A 20,561-nucleotide genomic window follows, 5' to 3' on the forward strand; every position below is an offset into this window, starting at 1 on the left:
CTTTTGGTTACAGATTCTGATTTCAACCCAGTTGGTGGCAGCAACAAGAAATGGGAACACAACAAAATATGGTGGGGACCTGTCTCCATGTCCCACTGGTTTTGTATGTTCTGAATGTGAAGTCTAAGAAACATTTGTGATACAGGAGGACCATTGCACCAGACTATCCAAACAGATTAAAATAAAAATGAGCAACTGCCCCAAGTGTCTAGCACATTGCAGTTGTAACTCCTCAACCAAAACTGGGAAATCTTAAATTTCTTCTCTAAGTCAGTTATACTGAACATTTGTAATATTTGTTTTTATTTCTGACTCCAAGTTAAATAAAACCTGTATTATTTGCTATGACTAAACATGAATAACTGCCAAACATTTATAAAACCTGAGTGACCACAGAAAATTCCAGTTCAATTCGGCCAACAAGTAAGAAAATACTAAAATATCATTAAAATGTGCCTTTATTTTTCTATTATAATGAGAATTCTACATAAACCAAGTTGACTCTGTTTTACAAGACTCTCCTCCCAGTATAATAAATTTTCAAGATGATCATGAACAAAGCTGTAAATTACAATTCTTGTTGAGGGCTTCAGCAAAGTTTCTTCAGTTGTTGTAATCCTGGAGAGCCTGAGCCATGAAAAGCTTGCCCAGGTTCTGTGCATTGAACTCCTTAATATTCTGGCAGTAGGTATTAATTTGACCTGTCAAAAAGAAAGAATAAACCCTTGTCAGTTTTGAAATTCAGAAAGACACCCCAGAACACAGTTTTTCAAAAGCCAAATGTGTGTGAATCACTGAAGATTTATAGAGAAGCCACTAACTCTGCTCAACTACTCCACACTTAGGAATTTTATATTTTCAGGATGCCCAAATGTGTTTGGGAAGAAGAAACTAAATTAGGAGAACAGGTAAACTGGTATGCTCAAACCCTTAATTTTCCAGCCATACTACAAACAATTTCTGAAAATACATATGACAATAAAAAGAATAAGCAATTCTTGCTCCTGAACTGAAGGCTCAATCACATTAGTTCTTCAATTTAGCTGCTCTAAAAATTCTGTAAGACTGAATTTCAGTTCTGTTCTTATGCATATGCTTTCTCTATTAAAATATTTGCAAGAAGTATTTTTCAGCAGCACACTGAAAATTGTGCCATTCTTCTCTGACATTCTGCTAGCCTTTTTTTCTACCTAACATTTCACTTTATTTCAAAAATCATCAGGGTATGAAGAGTTGGTATGAAGAGGGTATGAAGATTTGTCAGTGCTTTACAAATCAAACGTGCCCATCAAAACATTTTTATACTCTTACAGCTACAAGTTATTTCCCTTGTTAGCTACAAATAGCAAAATCTGAAGCCAGTTTAATCAAAATTAAGGCTGTTTAGAAGGCAAATAAACTCTCAATTTAAAGCTCTATTTGAAAACTTTTTCAATGCCTCAGAGACAAAGAGCTAAGTTTTATTCTTTATCCACAAACTACTTCATCTAAGTTGAAGTGGATGCTTTCAATTCTTCCCCTGACTATGGTAAAAGAACAAAAAAAGAAAGTGCTTTGGCTGAAAACTGTCTTTTTCTTTAAGTATAATCGTTTTCAATTACTTCTCTCGTAAGGGGTGATTCCTCCTAAGCTTTCACTTTCATAAAACACACGTCTACACATATACACTCTTCAGTTGCCTTTATAAGCTCTGCTAGAGCTGAATATTTAAATACTTTAATGCTGCTAGGTTTCACTAACTGCTAAAAACTGTAAAAACAATAGGGTCTTCTAAAAGACTCTGTAAGGAGTAATAAATCTAGAATATTCTTTCTTCTAAACACAGCACTTATTATCAGTGTGAAACGATTAAATATTCAAATAATAATCTCTTGGTCACTTCAAAATTCAGGTAATTCAAATCCCACTTTTTTTTTTTTTTTTTTTAATGTCAAAGCATTCTTTGGTGTACAGTACATCACCAGGATTTTGGATTTTCTCTCAGTACAAAACAAAGTGATAGCTATCTGGTCCAAAAAGCCTGCTACAGTTAAACAATTTGCTTTCTCATGACATTTTCCAAACTTATTTTACTTAGCAGTGCACCTAGGTTGCCTGCTCTCTGTTGACACTGTGAGGTCCCAGGTATTTTTACCCTTTCAGGAGGCACAGGACAGGCACTGACAGTGGCTATGCCTGCAGCCCACCAGTGAACTGAAGCAATTGCAGGGTGGTATCTCTAACTATCTATGCTTTGCTTCCATTTGTATTTTTCCTCTCCTGGCAGTGCAAGAATATGGGGATAGCTTCCCTAAATCTCTGGTCATACAAAACAAAGAAATTATCTCCACTCTATTTGAAATTAAAAACAAAACCTTCTCAGCTGCTGCAACAACCAGTTGCTGCTGCAATAACCTAGAAATATCAATAACTTGGGGCTGCTGTCAACTGCTCTGAATCAGAAGTTCCGGCCCAAAGAGCTTATTCCTGAGTCTTGTCTGTACAGCTCCTGGACTTCTGGAGCTGAGGGAGGGGCTGGGGCATGAGTGAAGGGGCAGTTACACCCATTCATGGAGAAAGCCTTCCCTGTGGAGCACGGGGGAGCTTCCTTCTCCTTACAATATCAAGGATAGCATGTGGAATGCTACCAAGCCAAAATATCATACCGTAATGGTAAAGGTAATGAAAACTTAAAATGCTTTCAAAGGATACAACTGTACTTTTTCCCAAGCAGACATTCTTATGTTAAAAGGTAATTTGAAAGCACTGCTAAACATTACCTGCAATAAGGAGTGACTCCATTCTTGGAGGTGGTTGTGGTGGTTTAAAAAGCTTATTGATGTCCTCCTCAGGAAGAGGGGGCTCTCCTCGGCTTTGACGCTGTATATTTTCTTGCTGACGTCTCTGCTGATACTGAAAATAAAACAACAGAATCAAAATGCAGCAGGACTTACAAAGCTGCAAAAAAAATTTATTTTCAGATGTTTTCAAGAAACCAGGAAGTATGTTTTAAAAATTACAATTTTTAATGTAATTCGGGCTACAAACAATACAATGCAATGCACAGTTTATTTTAATTCACTGGCAGCAAGGCATTCCCATCCCACACACTGGCACCTTAAATAAGTGAGATAATGGAGAATCAATTAGTCCTGAGGTAGTGGGGTTAGCTTCTAAAATTTTTCCGAGATAAACACTGTATCTGATAGAAAGAATAGAGCATGGTTGAGAAAGGCCTCTATTGCCTCACACAATAGAGAAAAGCAAGGGTGGAATAGGTAGGTATAAGAAGCCACCACCTCAGATAGTTGCACAAACCAAAAATTCTCCATTTTATGTAAGTTAAAGGTCAAAATAATATTAATGTGAAAGGAGAAGAGAACTTGATTAAATAGGGTATTTTAAGCCAAAAAATATTAACTCCAAACTGAGAACAAAGTGGTGGCTGAAACCAAGCACAGTGGCTCATTTCTCCATTAATATGCTGGGATAGCAGCTTGTAAAATTTTTCTGCTATATATATATATGTATAAAAAAACCCTTTTGTTTTCCAGACTTCTCTTTGCCACAGAGATTACTCAAACTTTATAAAAATTGAGAAAAACATTTCTGCAGCTATCAGATAAACATTTGTTCTCGAAAAGCACATAAATTCAGAAACTATGTGAGATTTCATACTGTATGTGGCAGTGAGGATTCAGTTATAAAGTTTGTCTTCAAAGTCCTCACATTCAACACAATAAAAAAGTCTTTAAGGACACAAAGAGTACAGAGTGTTTTCTCTTGCTTACTTAAATGTATCTGTGATCCAGTGAGTTTGAAAACAGTTCTTACTTGGTGGCACAATCAAATGAAGTAATTTTTTTCCAGTAGTAGTGACAAATACATGTTTTTGGACAATGTTAAAAATAAAATCTGAAATGCCCATATTTGTATGTGAATTGCATGCAGTTTCTTCTTTCTTTGCATTACCCCATTCACTTCTCAGCAGTCTGCCTATTATTCTTTATTGAAATGGCTTGCTCTTAATCACAATTGCTCCATTCTAGAAATGAAGTTACGACCACTAAGTATGCTGCAATGAGCCACTACTAAAGCAGCTATAGTTAGCAAAGAAATTAAGTGAGACACCATGGAACCTACTTTGCTCTGCTTTTCAAAATAAATAGATCCCCTTGTTGTTAACAAAAACCTTTGAAGTAGATGCCATCTTTCTATTCAAATTAGGCAATAAGGGGAAAAATTCTGAAGATAACCTCCATGAAGTTTCTATGTCCTTGGGAATTCCATAGCCAGGAAAGACCACTGATCATATGCTGCTTCCCTAAAATATTCCCTGTCCAAGCTGCACTTTACTTACGTGAAAAAAAGCAATTTTGATTTTAAAACAGTCAGCGATAAAGTCTTTTACATGAACAACAGGTGCTCTTTTTAATAATCACTTACTGTGTGTGGCAATACCTACAACATTTTATCTTAAAAGTGATCTGGCCCATTTTCAGTTGGCCAATATTAAATCTTGTCAGATCTCTGTCTGCTAGATAAAAGAGCTCAAATTTATTCTTGATGCAGGTAACTCTTGAGTAAGCAAGTAATTTGTTAACTTATCACATTATGTGAATTCTGTTCACCAAAATCTTCTCTCCAGGCTTTCAAACAATTCTCATAGTGCTTTTTTCCAATTTACCACTATCCTCCTACAGTCAGACAGAGCATTGCTTTATCTGTGCAGCAAGAGCAAAGAAAGTAATATTGCCTTCAAATAGCAGAATAAAGTTGGAAGGGACCTCTGGAGGTCACGTTGTCCAACCCTTCTGCTCAAGCAGGGTCACCTAGTGCTGCTTTTCATACTCAAAGATTCTCTAATCAATGGATTTTAATTCTAATTCTCTAATGCTTTGGATTTTAAAGAGGCCCTTTGGCACTAGGAATTGAAAGTCAGCATCACCCAATCAGCATCACTATTTATTGATACTAAACATGACTCAAGTGTCCTTTTCAATCAGAGAACAGTCCAGCTTCTTCATAGTCCACTGGACTATGCCTCTTTATTTCTAGATGCATGACTACATGTGATGGCACTAAGACACAGTCTGGTTTGGAGCAAAACTTGTAGTTTCACCTCTTTCAGTTAATGAATCTCTTATTCCTGTGTCCATGGTGTATTTATAAATTATTTTGGTTTATCCTAAATCACTAATAAACACGTAAAATAGCAAAGAAAGCTAAATCCATACCACATGTCACTGGAAGTGAATTCATTTGGTAACTGCCATCTGACTAATCCATTTTATAAATCTTCTTGTACTGGGTTTGTGTGACAACGTTTTAGTAGCAGGGGGACTACAGGGTGGATTCTGTGAAAAGCTGCCAGAAGCTGCCCCCATGTCCCATATGGCAAACAGCAGCTGGCTCTGAGATGGACCTATCTATTGGCCAAGGCCAAGCCCAACAGTGACAGTGACAGCAGCTCTGGGATAAAATATTTCAGGTGGGGGGGAAAAAAGGGGAAATATGCCAGCCAAGAGAATGGAGGAATGGGAGTATGTAAGAGAAACAACTCTGCAGACACAAGGTCAGTGAGGAGGAAGATTCCCCTGCAGCCTGTGGTGCAAAACATGGTGAAGCAGCTGTGCCCTTGCAGCCCATGGAGCAGGGGAGGAATGTGAGGGGACCTATCCCTGAGGAGGAAGGAGCAGCAGAGATGTGTGATGAACTGACCACAGCCCCTCTTCCCTGGCCCCCTGCACTACTGAGGGGAAGAAGGAGAGAACGTTGGGACTGAAGTTGAACCCAAAAAGCAGGGATGGGTGAAGGGAAGATGTTTCAAGATTTGGGTTCATTTCTCATCATCCTACTCTGATTTGTTCAGTAATAAATTAAATTAATTACCCTAAGTCAAGCCTGTTTTGCCTGAGATGGTAATTGACGAGTGTTCTCTCCCTGCCCTTAGATCAACCCATGAGACTTCCACATTTTTTCTCCCATGCCCAGCTAAGGAGAGGAGTGATAAACTGGCTTTCGGAGCCATTTGGTACGTGGCCAGGGTCAACCCACCACACTGCTTAACAGGTGTATTTTTGAAAGATCTTGCTTAGATCCCAATTCATCTGTCTTGGATAACACAACCCAAACTGTATTTTGTGGAAAAAAAATGTTCTCATTTAAGTTTCTCCATGTTACCAACCTGATGTTTCTGCTGCTGCTGCTTGCTTACATTCCTCAGGTAAGTATTGTACTTAACAATGTCTTGGCTCATCTCATCCACTCTGTCCATCAGCAGCTGCAGGCTCTTCCCAAGATGATTACTGAAATAGGAGAAACATTCATGAAAGATTAAATTTACTACTAAAAAAATTTAAAATTAAAAATTAATTCTGTCTCTTGACCAGTATTTCGGCAATAATGGCACCATTTGCAAATTTTTAAGTTCCTGATTATCTTTGTTCATATATTTATTTGATATTTTACATGGTATCTCCTCCTCTAGCGTCTTTGCCGTACTGCAAATACCAAGTTTAAGTGTTTTGGTCTTTCCAGGAACCTCCCACTAATGAAAAAACAATGCCTTGCATGAATTTGCAGTTATTAGATACAGGTCATACATCTAAAAGAAAAAGTCTGATGCTTTTGTGACACGCAATCCAAGCAACATTCCAGGAGATGTGTTCAAAGTGTTTGGTTTCAAATTGCTTTTTAAAATTCACGACCTGAATTTGGTTTTGCACAAAGTTTTAATTATCCCTCTGTTAAATATTATTCTGAGTAAGAACAGTTAAATATTCTTCAGAACTCCATCTCATTAACCATGCCTGGAAGTTCAGCAGACATGTTTGATCCTAGCTGTTGAGAGGGAGTCTGTGTCCTGTCCAGCCAGCTCCACATTCCATACCATAGGCAACATGGAAGCAGCAGGCTGGGCGTGTCCAGTTCCAGTTATGCGATCTACTGCCTTGGCCAGACAAATGCAGTCTGTTAAACAACTTTTATTGTTACCATTTTTAGCAATGGATTCAGTATTTTGCAGGAACATTCAACTTAAGGTATACCTTCCAAGTCAAAGTTTTGGAAGTTTTTAGGTTGGTGCCCATGGAGACATCCTCCTAAATTATGTTTACAGGGTAGAGCAGTAAAAGAAGGACACTTTCTGCTCTCTATTGATCCCTTTGATCAGAAGCTGTATTGTTGGCTCTGTTGTCCTACCTGGCTGAAGATCAACAACTCAAAAGCTAAACTCCATCTTTCTCTTCCTTAACTGAAATCTACTAATAATCACAAGAGTTTCTTTCCAATTTAAGGTTTGGTCCACTTCAGTGTCAGAATCACACCCTTCAGTCACTGTTTCACCATATTATCTGAGATTCTCTCTTCTTTCACAATGCTTTCCTATCATCCCACAGCCTGTGGACTGGAGAAACTCTAACTGGAAGACACAGGCATAAAGTCAAAAGAGAACCGCACATGTAATACTGTGCACATCCGTATGTGTAAATTATTTCCAGATAGCTGGAGACAGAAGCTGATCATGCACTTAGGAATACCTGCAAAGAACAGAGCTGGAGATACCCTTATCTCTGAGTGCAAGGACAGCTGTTTCACTCACTGAGCTGCTCACTGAACAAAGGTCTGCATCAGGAACTTCAGATCACAATTTATTTACAAGCCAGAGTGTTAAATCGCACTTGCGTACAGAGGCAGATGGTGTGGAGGATTTCAGCAGCAAGAAAGGCGCCACTATAATAATTATTTTTAAACTTCTTGGGGTTTTTTTTTGGTTGAACATTTCAAGCACATGATATTTAGAACTGTGGAATATTGCCATGGCCAGGAGCGTGCATGTTTTCAGTTTTTTACAGAGTTTATACTGTATGGAGTTAGTGTTAGAACTGGATATTATCAGAAATGCCTGTACAGATACACACTAATAGCCTTGTAAGGTATGTGCACAACAGAAATACATAATTATTTTACAGATAGTGTCCATGTGAAATATAGCTGGTTACAAACAATGATTTTATGTGAATCTCTTTTGGACCAGCTTAGTACAACAGAGCACAGAAACAGAGAGTTATTGTCAGAAGTTGCAGTAACACAGTGTTTGCTCTCATTGCCAGGGCAACAAAAAACAGATAACTTAAACAGATGTGAACTGAGACACGAAGTGATAAGTATGCTGCAAATACAGAACCAGCTTTTCCCTCAGTTCTCATGTGGCTGATACCCTTTTTTGCTCCATCTCTTAAAAAAACAGAAAGACAAATAGGAAGCATTTGTAAAAAAGTATATGTATGATCTCTAAGCAAGCTTTATTCAGCTGAAGTTTATCCTGCTGATACTTTGGAAGTTAGATCCCATTGCTCCAGCCCATAACACTCATCATATACTTCATTTGCCCAAAGGGTGCTTTAGGCACCTCCATACATTGTGCATTCCCAACAGCAGATCTCAATGATCACACTGCAAGGTACCTAAATGCCCCCTATGCATCAATACAATTTAAAAAAAAAGTTTAAAAAAAAAAGTTTTTTTTTTACAAATGGTGCCAATAAGTGCTGCTTGCATCCTTATCTAGACTCACTTCCCTACAGGGCTCTGTGACTGTCAAGTGTAGACAATGCGGAGCTCAGCACTTGCATTTGTTGCTGTTCTGGGGGGATCAGTAATAAAGAAACTGCTATTTCAATGGCTGCATTTCAGTCAGCAGATTCAGCAAAAGAGTCAATTAAATTGAGTTTACATTTAAATTAGTGAGTAACGCAGACCAACAGGAACAGACCTATAAAGCAAAACAGCTGGTGCTGAGAAACCAATGGCCATGCTACATGTGTTTGGGGGGGTTCTTATCACTACTTCTGACATGGTCCAGTGATCTGCAAGTGGCTGAGGCACAGTAATTATCCTCCCAAAGCCTCTTTTCAGTTTAGTTTCATCTGAAACAAATAGGGTCTGAGATCACAGTGGTGATGACCTGAAGGTACTCTTGAATTGAGCCAGAAGACAGCTCCACCTTAACATAGCACCAGGAGACCACCACTCCTCTGGTACAGTGAATCTTCATGGAAGAAAACTATCAGCTTTCATCACAAATTCCCCCCTCTCACATGGGGACCATGTTCTTTTTTGTGAAGAAATATAGATAGGAAAAGGGGGGAAAAATTAAAAATCAGAAAAAGGACCTGCCATGTGGATTCTTACACATCTAATGAAGAATCATCTAATGTGAGAACACTCCTTCGGCACAACTGTTACCAGAATCATGGACCTGTAAGGAGTGACCCATAGAACTTCTGGAAATTTATAATTTGAGACTTACTTGTGTAGCTTAGATAGCATAATCAAAAATGCCCCAAAATTACTAACACATACAAACTGCCAAAGAGAAATTGTCAAAGACTTTTTACATCATAAAACATACTAGAAACTATAGTTTGGAAAGCAGTTTCTTGAGCTGTGCATTTTTTCTGTAACAGCCTTATATGTGATGGGATATAACTGTTTACCCACAAGGGCAGATAGAAGATCAGGTCATTGACACATGAGATTCCTTGTTTAACAGTTATCAAATACAAGGGTCAATTAATTCTGAGGGTGAAAAGTAGAAGCCTGTGAGCAGAGTAGCCTAATCTGCAGATAACACTGATGGTCTTTCCTGTCTTATTCTTCCTGCTGGCGAGCCCTGCAGTTGGCAGCGATGGAATCCAGCACCCACAGAAGGAGAAAGCAAAAACGGTACATTAACCAAACTCACAGATCACTCACTGCACAAGGGCATCCTCTCAGAATCTGGCTAAGAGACCTGAATGCAAGTCTTCCTCTTCCCAAGGGAGTGCTCATACCACGAAAGCCTCCCTTTGCAGATATCTTGTAAGGAGAGCAAAGGTCCAGTTCACTGCTGCCAGCAAAGGCAGTTTAAGAGGTTCCACCATCAACACCTCCCTGCCTCTCCCTCTCTGCCCACAGGTTACAGCACTGAACTGTATGGATTCAGCTGTTTGCGTGGGCACACTTCAAACCCTTTCAGTGAAACAGTCTACTGTAAATGCAAAACCACCCCCTGTTGGGGTTTCTATTTTTTTGGGGGAGGCAGAGGGGAAGGCTGGAAGGGAGGAGTGGGAGTCTGACTTTTTCCATCAGATTATGCCACAAAAGCTATTTGAACAGCCATATACTGAAACAGATGAGGAAATAAAAATCTTTGAGGGTGGGAGGGATGTAGAGATGAAATGGGGGTAGTGGGGAGAAACAAGACAAACAGCTGCGACTGGAACCTCAAACTGGCTCTGCTTCTGTAGCATTCATAATGGGGAAGTACACATGAAGCCCACATTTACTTCAGCATCTTTAATCAAAAAAGGACTCCAGACACACTTGCTAAAGGTCTGAAACACCCAAAATGAAGCTTCAAGTCAGACACCCAAGCTTCAAAGAGAAGCAGCGATTCCCATGGCTCCCAGTGCCCATGTGCTGCTCACTACTTTGCCTGTGCCTAGGTGCAGCTCCCGGGCTCAGCTGGCCCATGGCCCTGCTCCTCTGAGACACGAGTCACGGTGCTGCACCCAGGCACCAAATTTTGGGCTATAACAATCCTGAAACTGGAGATATGCAAAAAAGACAGCCCCCTAAACCTGCCTACAATTACCATAATTGAACCCCCTCACTTATTTAATTTTATTTTGCTTGTACTATGGCTAAGGAAGATGAGAACAAGGGACAGCAAGAGGAAGCGTTGGAAAATGCTGTATCTGCTGCTCATTTTTTCCACTTTCCATCAGCTCCACTGAGGCCCTCTTTCAGCCACTGCTTTTTGGGAAAGGTGCCATCCTGCATAGAATTTTCCTCCTGGTGGGAACATCTTTGGGTGGATTAGAGAAGCACTACTGGGCAAAGCACATCTTTTTGATTAAAAATGTGTAAGGTACGTTCCCACCACTTAGCAGAACTTGTTTACATCTCAGCATTTGAGCCTGAGTTCAACCTGTGCTGTTTAAGAGGATTTTGTTTGAATGAGATATGTAAGCCAAGAGTCTTGAGTTCCATTCTGTTTTCTATTCTAACTTTGATGTGTACCTTTGGGCAACACATTTACTCTCTCTGTGTCAGGTTCCCCCACCTGCAAAGTAGAGATTTTCATAATTATCTTAATAATCCGTTAAGCACATTGAGAGTTTTGAATAAGCAGTGCAATGTGTAAAGGTTAATATTGTTTTGAAAAGCCAAAGCAACCCTTCTTATGTTACTTCTGCAAAAATAGTGCATCTGATGTTTGAAAAATATAATTGGCAAGTAGATGCTAGTGCAGTAAATGTTCAGCACATGTTTGCTTCTACTGACGCACACTATTAGAAAAATTGCTTGAGACAAATTGAGATATTATAGAACAACCCTATTATGAAGCTAGACCACAAAAAAGCTTTTTTTAATTTAAACTAGATCATCAATAGAATAAGGAAGAGATGGATGAGAATGAGAAAGTTGGTTGTAATTATTTCCCTGCAGATCTGGAACATTATCTGACAGGATTTTAATTCTTGAGTCTCTATCAAAAGACTGGCAGTACTCCAAGGTCTTCAAGACGTTTTGGTCCTTAAGGGTAGCAGGATAACTGTTTGAGTAAAAGGCCTTTACTTGCTATTACTTGCTAACCCTGTGCCAGTCTGCCTTCAACATCTTTGCCTAGAGTACTTGAGTCAATTCATATTTCACAAGAGAAACACAACTTTATATCCAAAAAAGTAAATTATTATATACAATTATCACAAATTTACTTCAAATGGAGAAAGATACTAAGGTGCAAGCAAAGTGTCTCAAATAGGTAGAGCTTTAAACTCAGACAAGGTGGGTGGCTGAACATGTGAAAATCTTGATGAAGCAAATTCTCCAGAAGAGAGGAACTATGGGTAAATAATTTTATTGCCAAAATCATTGCTTCAGAGAGTACAGAAGTTCAGGGATGCTCCCAAGGAACTAAAAAAGCCCCCCAAAATATTGCCCCAAACAAAAAAACAAAAAAAACCCCACAATCAAACAAAACAAACAAAGACAAAAACAAAAAAACAAGGCCAAACGCAAAAAGTAGCTTTGAAGTTACTGTCAGCAACAGCAAAGTTAAGTGAGGAAGGTATGTACCAAAAATTAAAAGTTGTTATCTGAAATGTTTTAGCCTAAACCGCTGAAAGACAAAACTAAGGAAATGTGAAAATAAAATTCCAGAACAGTGGAGGTTTGAACTCCCTACTTCAGGTAACACATGCTTAGACAGAGTAACCTTGCTAGCTGAATCAAAGTAAAAACTAGCTAAATATTTCAGCAGGCAGTACAAGTCACCTAACCTTGAATAAACAAGCATTAAAATGCTTTAATTTCCCACCTGCTTTGCCAGTTATACCAATATAAGATATCACTGAATGAAACCTACCTGGTAACTAAAAGTAGCTATCAAATATTAAACAAATGACACATACAAAAACCTCCAAACAACCCACTGGAGTAATTCCCAAAACTTTCTCTCCTTCAAACTAAACTAAGCACCTTACATTCCTCAAAGAGACCAGGTGAGCTTCAAAGATCTGCCAGGAAAGTCTGTTTTTAGTTTCAAGCTGGTATTTCTCTTGTTCACCTCTCGGTCCCTTTACTAATACAAAGACCAACACAAAAGCCTGTCTTGCACCAGACATTTAACACCAGAAGGGAAAGTAATTTATAGATTTCTTATCTTTTATCTTGAGTCAGGACAGTGGCACAGAAGAGTTACTACATAAGACCTAAAGGTGTGATTTGTGGTCTGTTCAAATTACTTTCCATTTCTAGAACTGTATTTTGTCACTAGCAGCAGCCCTTACTAGATCCAGGGTGCCAGGTAGTCCCAGCCTTTTATACAGGAGGAAACCCAAAGAATCAACCAAGGGCAATGCTGCCTGACCTCCTGGAAACCTTATGTATCCTCAGCATGGTCCTCATTTTCACCACAAAGTGATAAAGCTCACAAGGAATCAAACCATTGTCATGTCCTACATCCAGTCCTCACCCTCTCCTCAAATGGGAAAAGCTTTGTAATCTTTGACCGTGGAAAGAAAATTACTTACAGAACACCTGCAGAGTCAAGCATACTGAGTATCTCAGCAAGAATTCTTCACTTCATTTCCCAATGTGCAAACAACTTTACTGGACAGAATTACTGACTTGTGGCATTTGTAAATACCCCAGCAGAGTTCAACCCTATACCCGTTCTCTCTTGATCACTTTCTCTAAAAGCTATCAGATCCCTCTCAACATCCACATAGGCTCAAGCAGAGAAAGTGGAAAATTTCTAACAACTTAGGCAACATAGGGACCACTAGGAATACATATCCATTAACTTCAGCCTTACATGATAGGGGAGGGAAGGGGAGCAGGACAAAAAAGGAAAAAAGGCCACTAGGAACAGAATCTTGGCAGGCAATAACTTGATGCCAAAGTGAAGTGTTTTACCACAAAAACCTATTAATGAATGCAACCTAGCTTCTACATGCAACAAGATACTACATTATTTTGTGTATCTCGTTATTTTGGCCAGACCAATAGTAATCCAAATGTATTGTGTTGTGTAAGATTTAAATACTGCCAAATTTTTGATCATACTGCTAGAAGTCATGCCTACTTTGTTACCAAAAGTGGATTTTCAGAGCAAAGTGCTACAAGAAGAAAAAGTTATTCCCAGACAAAGTTATGGGAAGATCATTTTTGAAACTCTTAAAATAATTTCCAACATAATGAATGCTGTATGTCATGACAATCAGTGGCATTTTTACCAGTTTATCAGAGCCTTTATTATTTTATTTTCAAATTCATCCTGCTACCAAAGTAAAAGAAATGCGATTTCTTTTTTATTAAAATAATTTATGTAATTACTAACAGAATATCTAACAAAACCTATTTTTTATAGAACTATTTGCCTGAAATTTCTGAGTGCCTATATTTTTCTGAAAAAACACACTCTTCTGAAACATTTATACATTTCAAACACGGCAAGAATATGAGGATTAGAGACTGAATTTAGTCCTTGAATCTAATGCTACAGTTTTACCATGCAGTTTTTCCTTCAGCAAAAGAACATGAAGAGTAAAGTGTTAACCCCATTAAAAGTCAAGGCAAAGCTTCTATGGTCTGTAATGAGACTGGGATTTCACCCAAGGTGTTAAACTGTGGTTTGGGAAAGCGAATAAAAGTACATCCATTATTGTAACAAGTACTTACCTGCTAGCCAGACTGAGCAACTCATGTCTATCGGCTACTGCGGATTTCTTTTCCAGTTCCCACAACATCACATTGATCAGGTATGAATTCTTAATTACAATAGGCACTTCTTCAAACATGTTTTCATATGCAATATTTGCTTTCTTCAAGCTGTGAAAAAAGTTACAGAATAGTTACTAATATAAACAGTATCTCTCTCATTCTCTTTGTTGAATTGTTGCTCCAACAAACAACAGTTTTGTAAAAATTCTTGATTTTCATAGTTTCACAATTAAACAAGAGTCAAGTTTTGTTAAGAAAGCATTTGCATGGCAAAACCTCACGTTTACGAAGACTAGGAAAAGCTGCTCTAGGAAAAATTCTCAGAAGACAAGTAGCTGCCTTGCTACTTGTCTTCTGTGAAAAAGCCTCCAGCAAGAGACTGTACTGAGAGGATTAACTCTGCCCCTTCCAAAATATTTTACTGATTTTCCTGCCATCAGCATTTCTTGAGCAGAACTAAACAGTTAGTTACCACATGATGCTAAAATACCTTTAAATATCATAACTACTAAAATGAAGAACAATTTTCCCACTAGATGAATAAGTAAAATTTTTACTGACCAAAAAAGTAGATTCGCAAAATATTGTATGTTTTGGAATAATTCAGTTCTGCGGTGAATATTAAAACATAAATTTTTAGTGTGTATTTTTTTATAATATACACATAAAAAGCTATTGCTGTTGCTTTATAATAAAGTAAATAAAGTAGACAGTAATACTTTTCATAAAATATAGATATAAAAGCATGATTTAGAAATTTCTAAGGAAATAGAGCCTTAACTTCTTTATATTCATACTGGATTGGGAACAAAAACTTTCGCTTTTTGCCTCCACCCCCCCCTTTTTTTTGACATATCACAGAATTGTTTGCTCATCATTACAGTTTAAGACACCAAGCAATGAAATGAATACATTTTTCCTCAATGAAGTTATTTTAACAAGTTGTTTGTGCTTTTGCTATTGAACACCAAGCAGTTGGAGGCAAAGGATGCTAAGGCCTACATCTGTAACAAGTAGCTAATCTTTTGAAAAAGAGTAATTATCCTACTTTACTCCAGAAGGTGGTGTCCACATGGGGAAGGTAATTTGGAACACATACACTGGGACAGCTATTCCAGAATACCTGTTCTATTTTAATTCTGGGGGGAAAAAAGAGCTAAAAGACAGATCAGCTATTTCCCTTCCTCCATTCATTTTTTTTTCCTGTTTTTGGCTCTGCTCCCATGCACAGCTATCTACCCCATGGTCCTTGCAGCACACCCTCTGACTAGCCCCAAACCCAGCTCGGGTGCCCCCACTTCTGGAAAAGCCCAGCCAGCCTTTCACTCCTCAGCCACTGTGCCACTGCACGCCTGTCACAGCCCACACAGGTCTGTTTTCCCCAGCACACACTGCCACATGAGATGTTAAAATACAGCATTCCATCGTCCCAGGGACCGTTCTGCACCCCAATAACTCAGCAAACCCTAGGAGAAAACATTATTTGAAGTTACTTACGCTTCTGGAGAGAAGTCTTTTTCCTTGCAAACTTCCATCAATTTGGGAGTCAGCCTATATGCCTTCAGTGACAAAGACCCTTGGGCAGTCTTAATGGGATCTATTATTAAAAATGGAAGGAAGCCTATTATTACCAAACCCAGACTGCCTTTTTCTTTTTAAATATCTGAATGACATAAACAGGAGGAAAATTACTAAGTTGTCCTAGTGAAAAAAAATAACACAACAAACACAGAAAAGACTCTGTAGCAGAGGCAGTCCTACTGCACTGCTATGTAAAATATGACCAAATAATATAAAGTGATGCCAATTAGTAAACTTAACTTGGAAATCCATTCTACTTGTATTTCCCCATTAAAGGTCCAATTCACATTTCCTTTTTTTATATGAACTGTCCACAGAACTTATGTAAGAGTGACCTCATTTAAATAAAGATTCTTCCTTCCAGTCATTCTGCAGTAAATTAAAATATTTATTAAACAACATTTTATATTAAAAAAAAGTAATTTCAGAGTAGCAATAAGCTAATTCAGATCAAGCTGCCATGCCACTTTGTGAATGACAATGTAACTGGTATATACAAAGATTTGTTTTGCCTTGACATACTCTGGTGCATTTAGGGGGAAATTTTCTAAACAAACTGTTACATTCCTTGGACAAAGAAGCTTAACACTTGCAGCATGATAACAGCTGAAGCATGCCAACACAAGAATAAAAGCTGTGTTAACATTCATGTTGTCTGAAACTTAACACAGTAAAACTTTTAGCAATCGGTGATAAAATGAAAACCAAAATAGACTGAAACAAGTGGAAAATTCATCAAGGTCTGATGATGCAATGTTTCCAGCCAATATAAGTATACTTTAACAACTTGTTCTTTACTGTAATCCAATTGTTAACATACTGAAACAATTTTGGGGCAGCTCATAAGATTGATCGTATTCATTAGTATTTTTTCTGACAGATACTCAGGACGTTACATTTACTTCTCAGCTGGAAACTATATGCAAGTCTGCCAGATATGGCAAACTGTGAGTGTTTGGGGAGGGGGAGGCTATAAAGCTGTTAAATTGCCTACGGTTCTGATACAGCACAGAACATCTGGTCTGGAGAGCTTGAGGAAACACCATTAAATAGGCAGAAAAGAAAAAAATCTTTGTGCTAAGAAACAGTCCAGGTTTTGTATGCTTCTGTCAGAGGTATTAAAAAAACTTGGCAATTCGTGTGATGATTGGTCAGTCACGTACAGAGCCAGACACGCTAGCAAGCGGGGTTTGTTAGACATCTGGTCGGGTTCCACCAGCCCCTTCCACGAGGGAGGGGAGATGAAGGAATAAAAATGAAGCAGCTACTCCAGCATTCCAAAACGTACACATCAGGGCTCTGATAGCAAGAAAAATAAACAGAAAGAAGGAAACCCTGTCTAGACTTAGCTGCTGCTGAGGCTGCCGTAGACACAGGGTTGGTATTTACTCGAAAAGGCCTGCCAGGCTACTCTTACAGGCAAAAGACAGAATACAAAAATAGTAGTAATAATATTAAGAGGGGAAAAGAGTAATAAAGGAAACCTCATACTAACCGTAAATGAGAACTACAGACTCCTCAATTGCATGCTGGTAACTGAACTGGGAGTCCAGAAGGGCACGGGTGACAAAAGAGCCATAGTATGTGGACTGGTACCAGCCAACGTGAAGATGATCAATGTTTACGTGGCGCAGGCTTCGCATCATTTCCATCTGGTATTGGACTGGATTAAATAAAAAGCATGTTAAAAAAGTAAACTTACACAATCAGTACTATTTAAAGAGAAAGCTTGATATTAAATGAGTGAATTGTATTTCATTTTCGTTTTTGCAACTGCCTAGAAATGTGTTTACTCACTAGACTGTCTTCACTAAAACCCAGTTTCCTCAGAGAATGAGAGCAGGACCAGCCTGAGTAAGCAGACTTTTTTCAGCTGCAGTTAATTGCTAAAGTGATCAACAAACTGTTACACGTCATTTACAGTGTGCATTACCTTCCGCATTCATTTAAAAAAAAAAAAAAAAATCTGATACTGGGTTTCATTAAGCAGTAACATTTTACCATTTAGTAAGAAAGACTTATTGTGATTTAAGTTGCAATACTGTCTGGAATTAGGCAACTTTTGGAATCAAAAGGAGAATTATTTAATGAATACATGAAATAGATTATAAACTGTGTCTTTTTCAGAACATAAAACTACATTTTCAGTATCAGAGCTTGGGGAACCAGCTATAGCTGTTAGATAGTTTTGACTGCATTTTATTTCCAATTTTTAACACTGTTTCTTCTTTTTAGGTGTATATAAATGCAAAGGATGCATGCATGTACATATTATTGTTTATAATACACATATATCTAAATACAGAAAGTTACCTTAAACATATAGTAGAGAACATATTTTTTGTAAGGCTTTTTACACCCACAGCTGTAATGTTTCCTTACCAACACAAAAATTCTGCTTCTATTAAATGCTCCATTCAATCACCTTCATGGAAGAAAGTTCTGTTCAGGAACATATAACATAATCCCATCAAACAGAACAATACACTTTATCACTTATCAGACCTTTTAAATAGACAGACACTGTGCCTGCTGGTTAAATTTAAGGAAAGAGAAATCAGTATGATTATCAGATGAGCCAACATTCAGAGCCAACTCACAGGAAATCAAATGCAACAACACTACACAATCCTTAAATTTTGTCTGCAGCTGCAAAAATTACAAAGATAACACACACACCCCCCATGTGTTCAGTTTTGGTAATTTTTTTCAAGGCTTCTCCTTGTACTGATGCAAATATGATATTCATTATAAAAGAGAGAAACACAAATTAATTAGCCATGGAATGTGCTACATTTTCAGACCCCACTTCATATCCTTTAAAAAGGGGGAAAAAAAATCCACACATATTATTTAAAGATATGAGGAGACATTCTTCAGGACTGGACAAATATTTTTCCAACTTATCACTCACCCTTGCAGCACAAACTACATTCTGCAGTCTACTTAACTTGCCTTTTCATTAAATTGCCATATCTGACTGACTGTTGTATTGAAGTAACCTATATGCACTTACAGAAACCCTTGCAGACTTCTATCAGTATATGCTGGTCATTGCATTCTATACCATAGTATCTCAACAGGAATTACTTGAAATTTGTGTTTCATCCAGGGCACCATGATATTACAGCATCCCAAAACTAACACAGGAAAACCACCCGGGCTCTGTTCTGAAATGCCCAAACACAGCCAGTGCAGGAGAGGCCTGCTCGATGTGGGTGTCTGTAAACCAAGGCAAATCTGGAGATGCCTCTACACTCTTCAGGGCAGCCTGCGCAATTGATCAAACAGCTATTTCCAAGTCAGAATGAAAACCTTTCCCCATGCCAGACCTAAGCAAGCTCATTGTACTACTTCCAGAAACAGAGGCCAGGCTGAATGAAGCTACTTACCCAGAGCCCAATGCTTTTGCATCTCAGTGTTTAGCTCTAAAGAAAAGATCTAGTTTGTCAAAGAGGCTCAGTCCTTAAACTTTAAAAGTTTTTGTGGATTTTTTGGAGGTGAAGATGGTAAGTTTCTAAATTTTATAATTAAAACAAGAACACAGACCCCTTTCAAAACAAACTAAAAGACTCCTCATGTAAGCATGATTTTGAATTGAAAAAGTATATCCAGTTATTACATGTAGCTAGAATAAACTCTTTTGGTTAAAAGAAGCTTTTCAAAAGTGTATCTGTGTAGATAGCAAGAATGACTTTTTTCTCACATGACTTGCTACAACATGCTAAAAAATGAAATTATAGTTAGATCCTTTGTAGCCAAATGAAGTCATTAAGAGGAAAAACTAGAAAGGATTTTCAAAAGCAGCTGAAACAGATAAAGGATTTTGTGATAATTAAATTAAATTAAATGTGGTCTTTTAGATAGCTGAGCTAGACTTCTGGCAGTTGTGAACTTCTTGTAATGTGGACACTCTCAAAGTAGAGGTGGTCATGTAATGATGTAGGAAAGATACTTAGACATAGATTCCTATAAAATCATGTGGCTGATACATCCAGATAATTTCCACCTTGAGAAGTGTAATATTCAAGAGCAGGAAAACATCCAGATTTTTACAAACTTGAATAAAGGCATACCATGCTCTCAAGTGCTCTTCTGAGAGCTAAATAGCAACCATGTTCCAGGACAAATTCTTTTCTTAAACACAGTACACCCAGCAACATGTAAGAGATGTTACACGATGCAAGAGATACTATCCAGAAGAAAAAGTAGTCACTGAAAACCATCCAGATTTCATGTCAGCAATTCCTCCTCTCATGACTGTTAGCAGTTAGATGATAATGAAGGCAATAGTGGAAAAAATGTCAAAGAACCAATAAAGCATCAATAGCTAACATCTTTGCCTTGGGAAAACAACTGCAGAAATTAAAACATGATGCAGTCCCCACTAGGGAGAAATGGAAACTCTTTTAACCAAACATATATATTTTATAACATGTATTAGTAGCTAGATAGCTCCAACAAGCTGCCAACTTGCACAAATGGGTAACAGCCCCCAAGCTGCTTTTGTTGATACCGTTACCACTTTTTCTTTACATCGTTTGCCCAATCCACAAAACGTCATCTTTTTACCTAGAAGCTTAGCACAGACTGGGCTTCTCTCCATCTATTTATTACTCAATCTGCTAGCATTTGGGACAGTTGTGACTTTTTCATGTCACAGTCCCTCCCAAGCCGCTCTGCAAAGCTGACACTGAAGGAGCCACTCAGTCTGAAGTGCCCAGAAC

At 38.1% G+C, this 20,561-nt stretch overlaps 1 protein-coding gene across 1 annotated transcript in view; it reads right to left on the reverse strand.

The window, feature by feature from the left end:
- Positions 1–442: 442 nt before the first annotated feature.
- EIF3H (eukaryotic translation initiation factor 3 subunit H) overlaps positions 443–20,561 on the reverse strand; it is an 87,528-nt gene continuing 67,409 nt past the window's right edge. Inside the window, exons 3-8 of the mRNA XM_041470878.1 lie at positions 17,330–17,497; positions 15,751–15,850; positions 14,212–14,361; positions 6,167–6,287; positions 2,760–2,892; positions 443–701 (exon numbers count right to left, since the gene is read on the reverse strand). Coding sequence (XP_041326812.1) covers positions 604–701; positions 2,760–2,892; positions 6,167–6,287; positions 14,212–14,361; positions 15,751–15,850; positions 17,330–17,497 — 770 coding nt within the window. The 3' untranslated portion in view covers positions 443–603. The remainder of the gene's footprint in view (positions 702–2,759; positions 2,893–6,166; positions 6,288–14,211; positions 14,362–15,750; positions 15,851–17,329; positions 17,498–20,561) is intronic.

This window comes from Pyrgilauda ruficollis, unplaced genomic scaffold (genome assembly GCF_017590135.1).
Source record: "Pyrgilauda ruficollis isolate IOZ18807 unplaced genomic scaffold, ASM1759013v1 scaffold25, whole genome shotgun sequence".
NCBI classification, from domain to species: domain Eukaryota; kingdom Metazoa; phylum Chordata; class Aves; order Passeriformes; family Passeridae; genus Pyrgilauda; species Pyrgilauda ruficollis.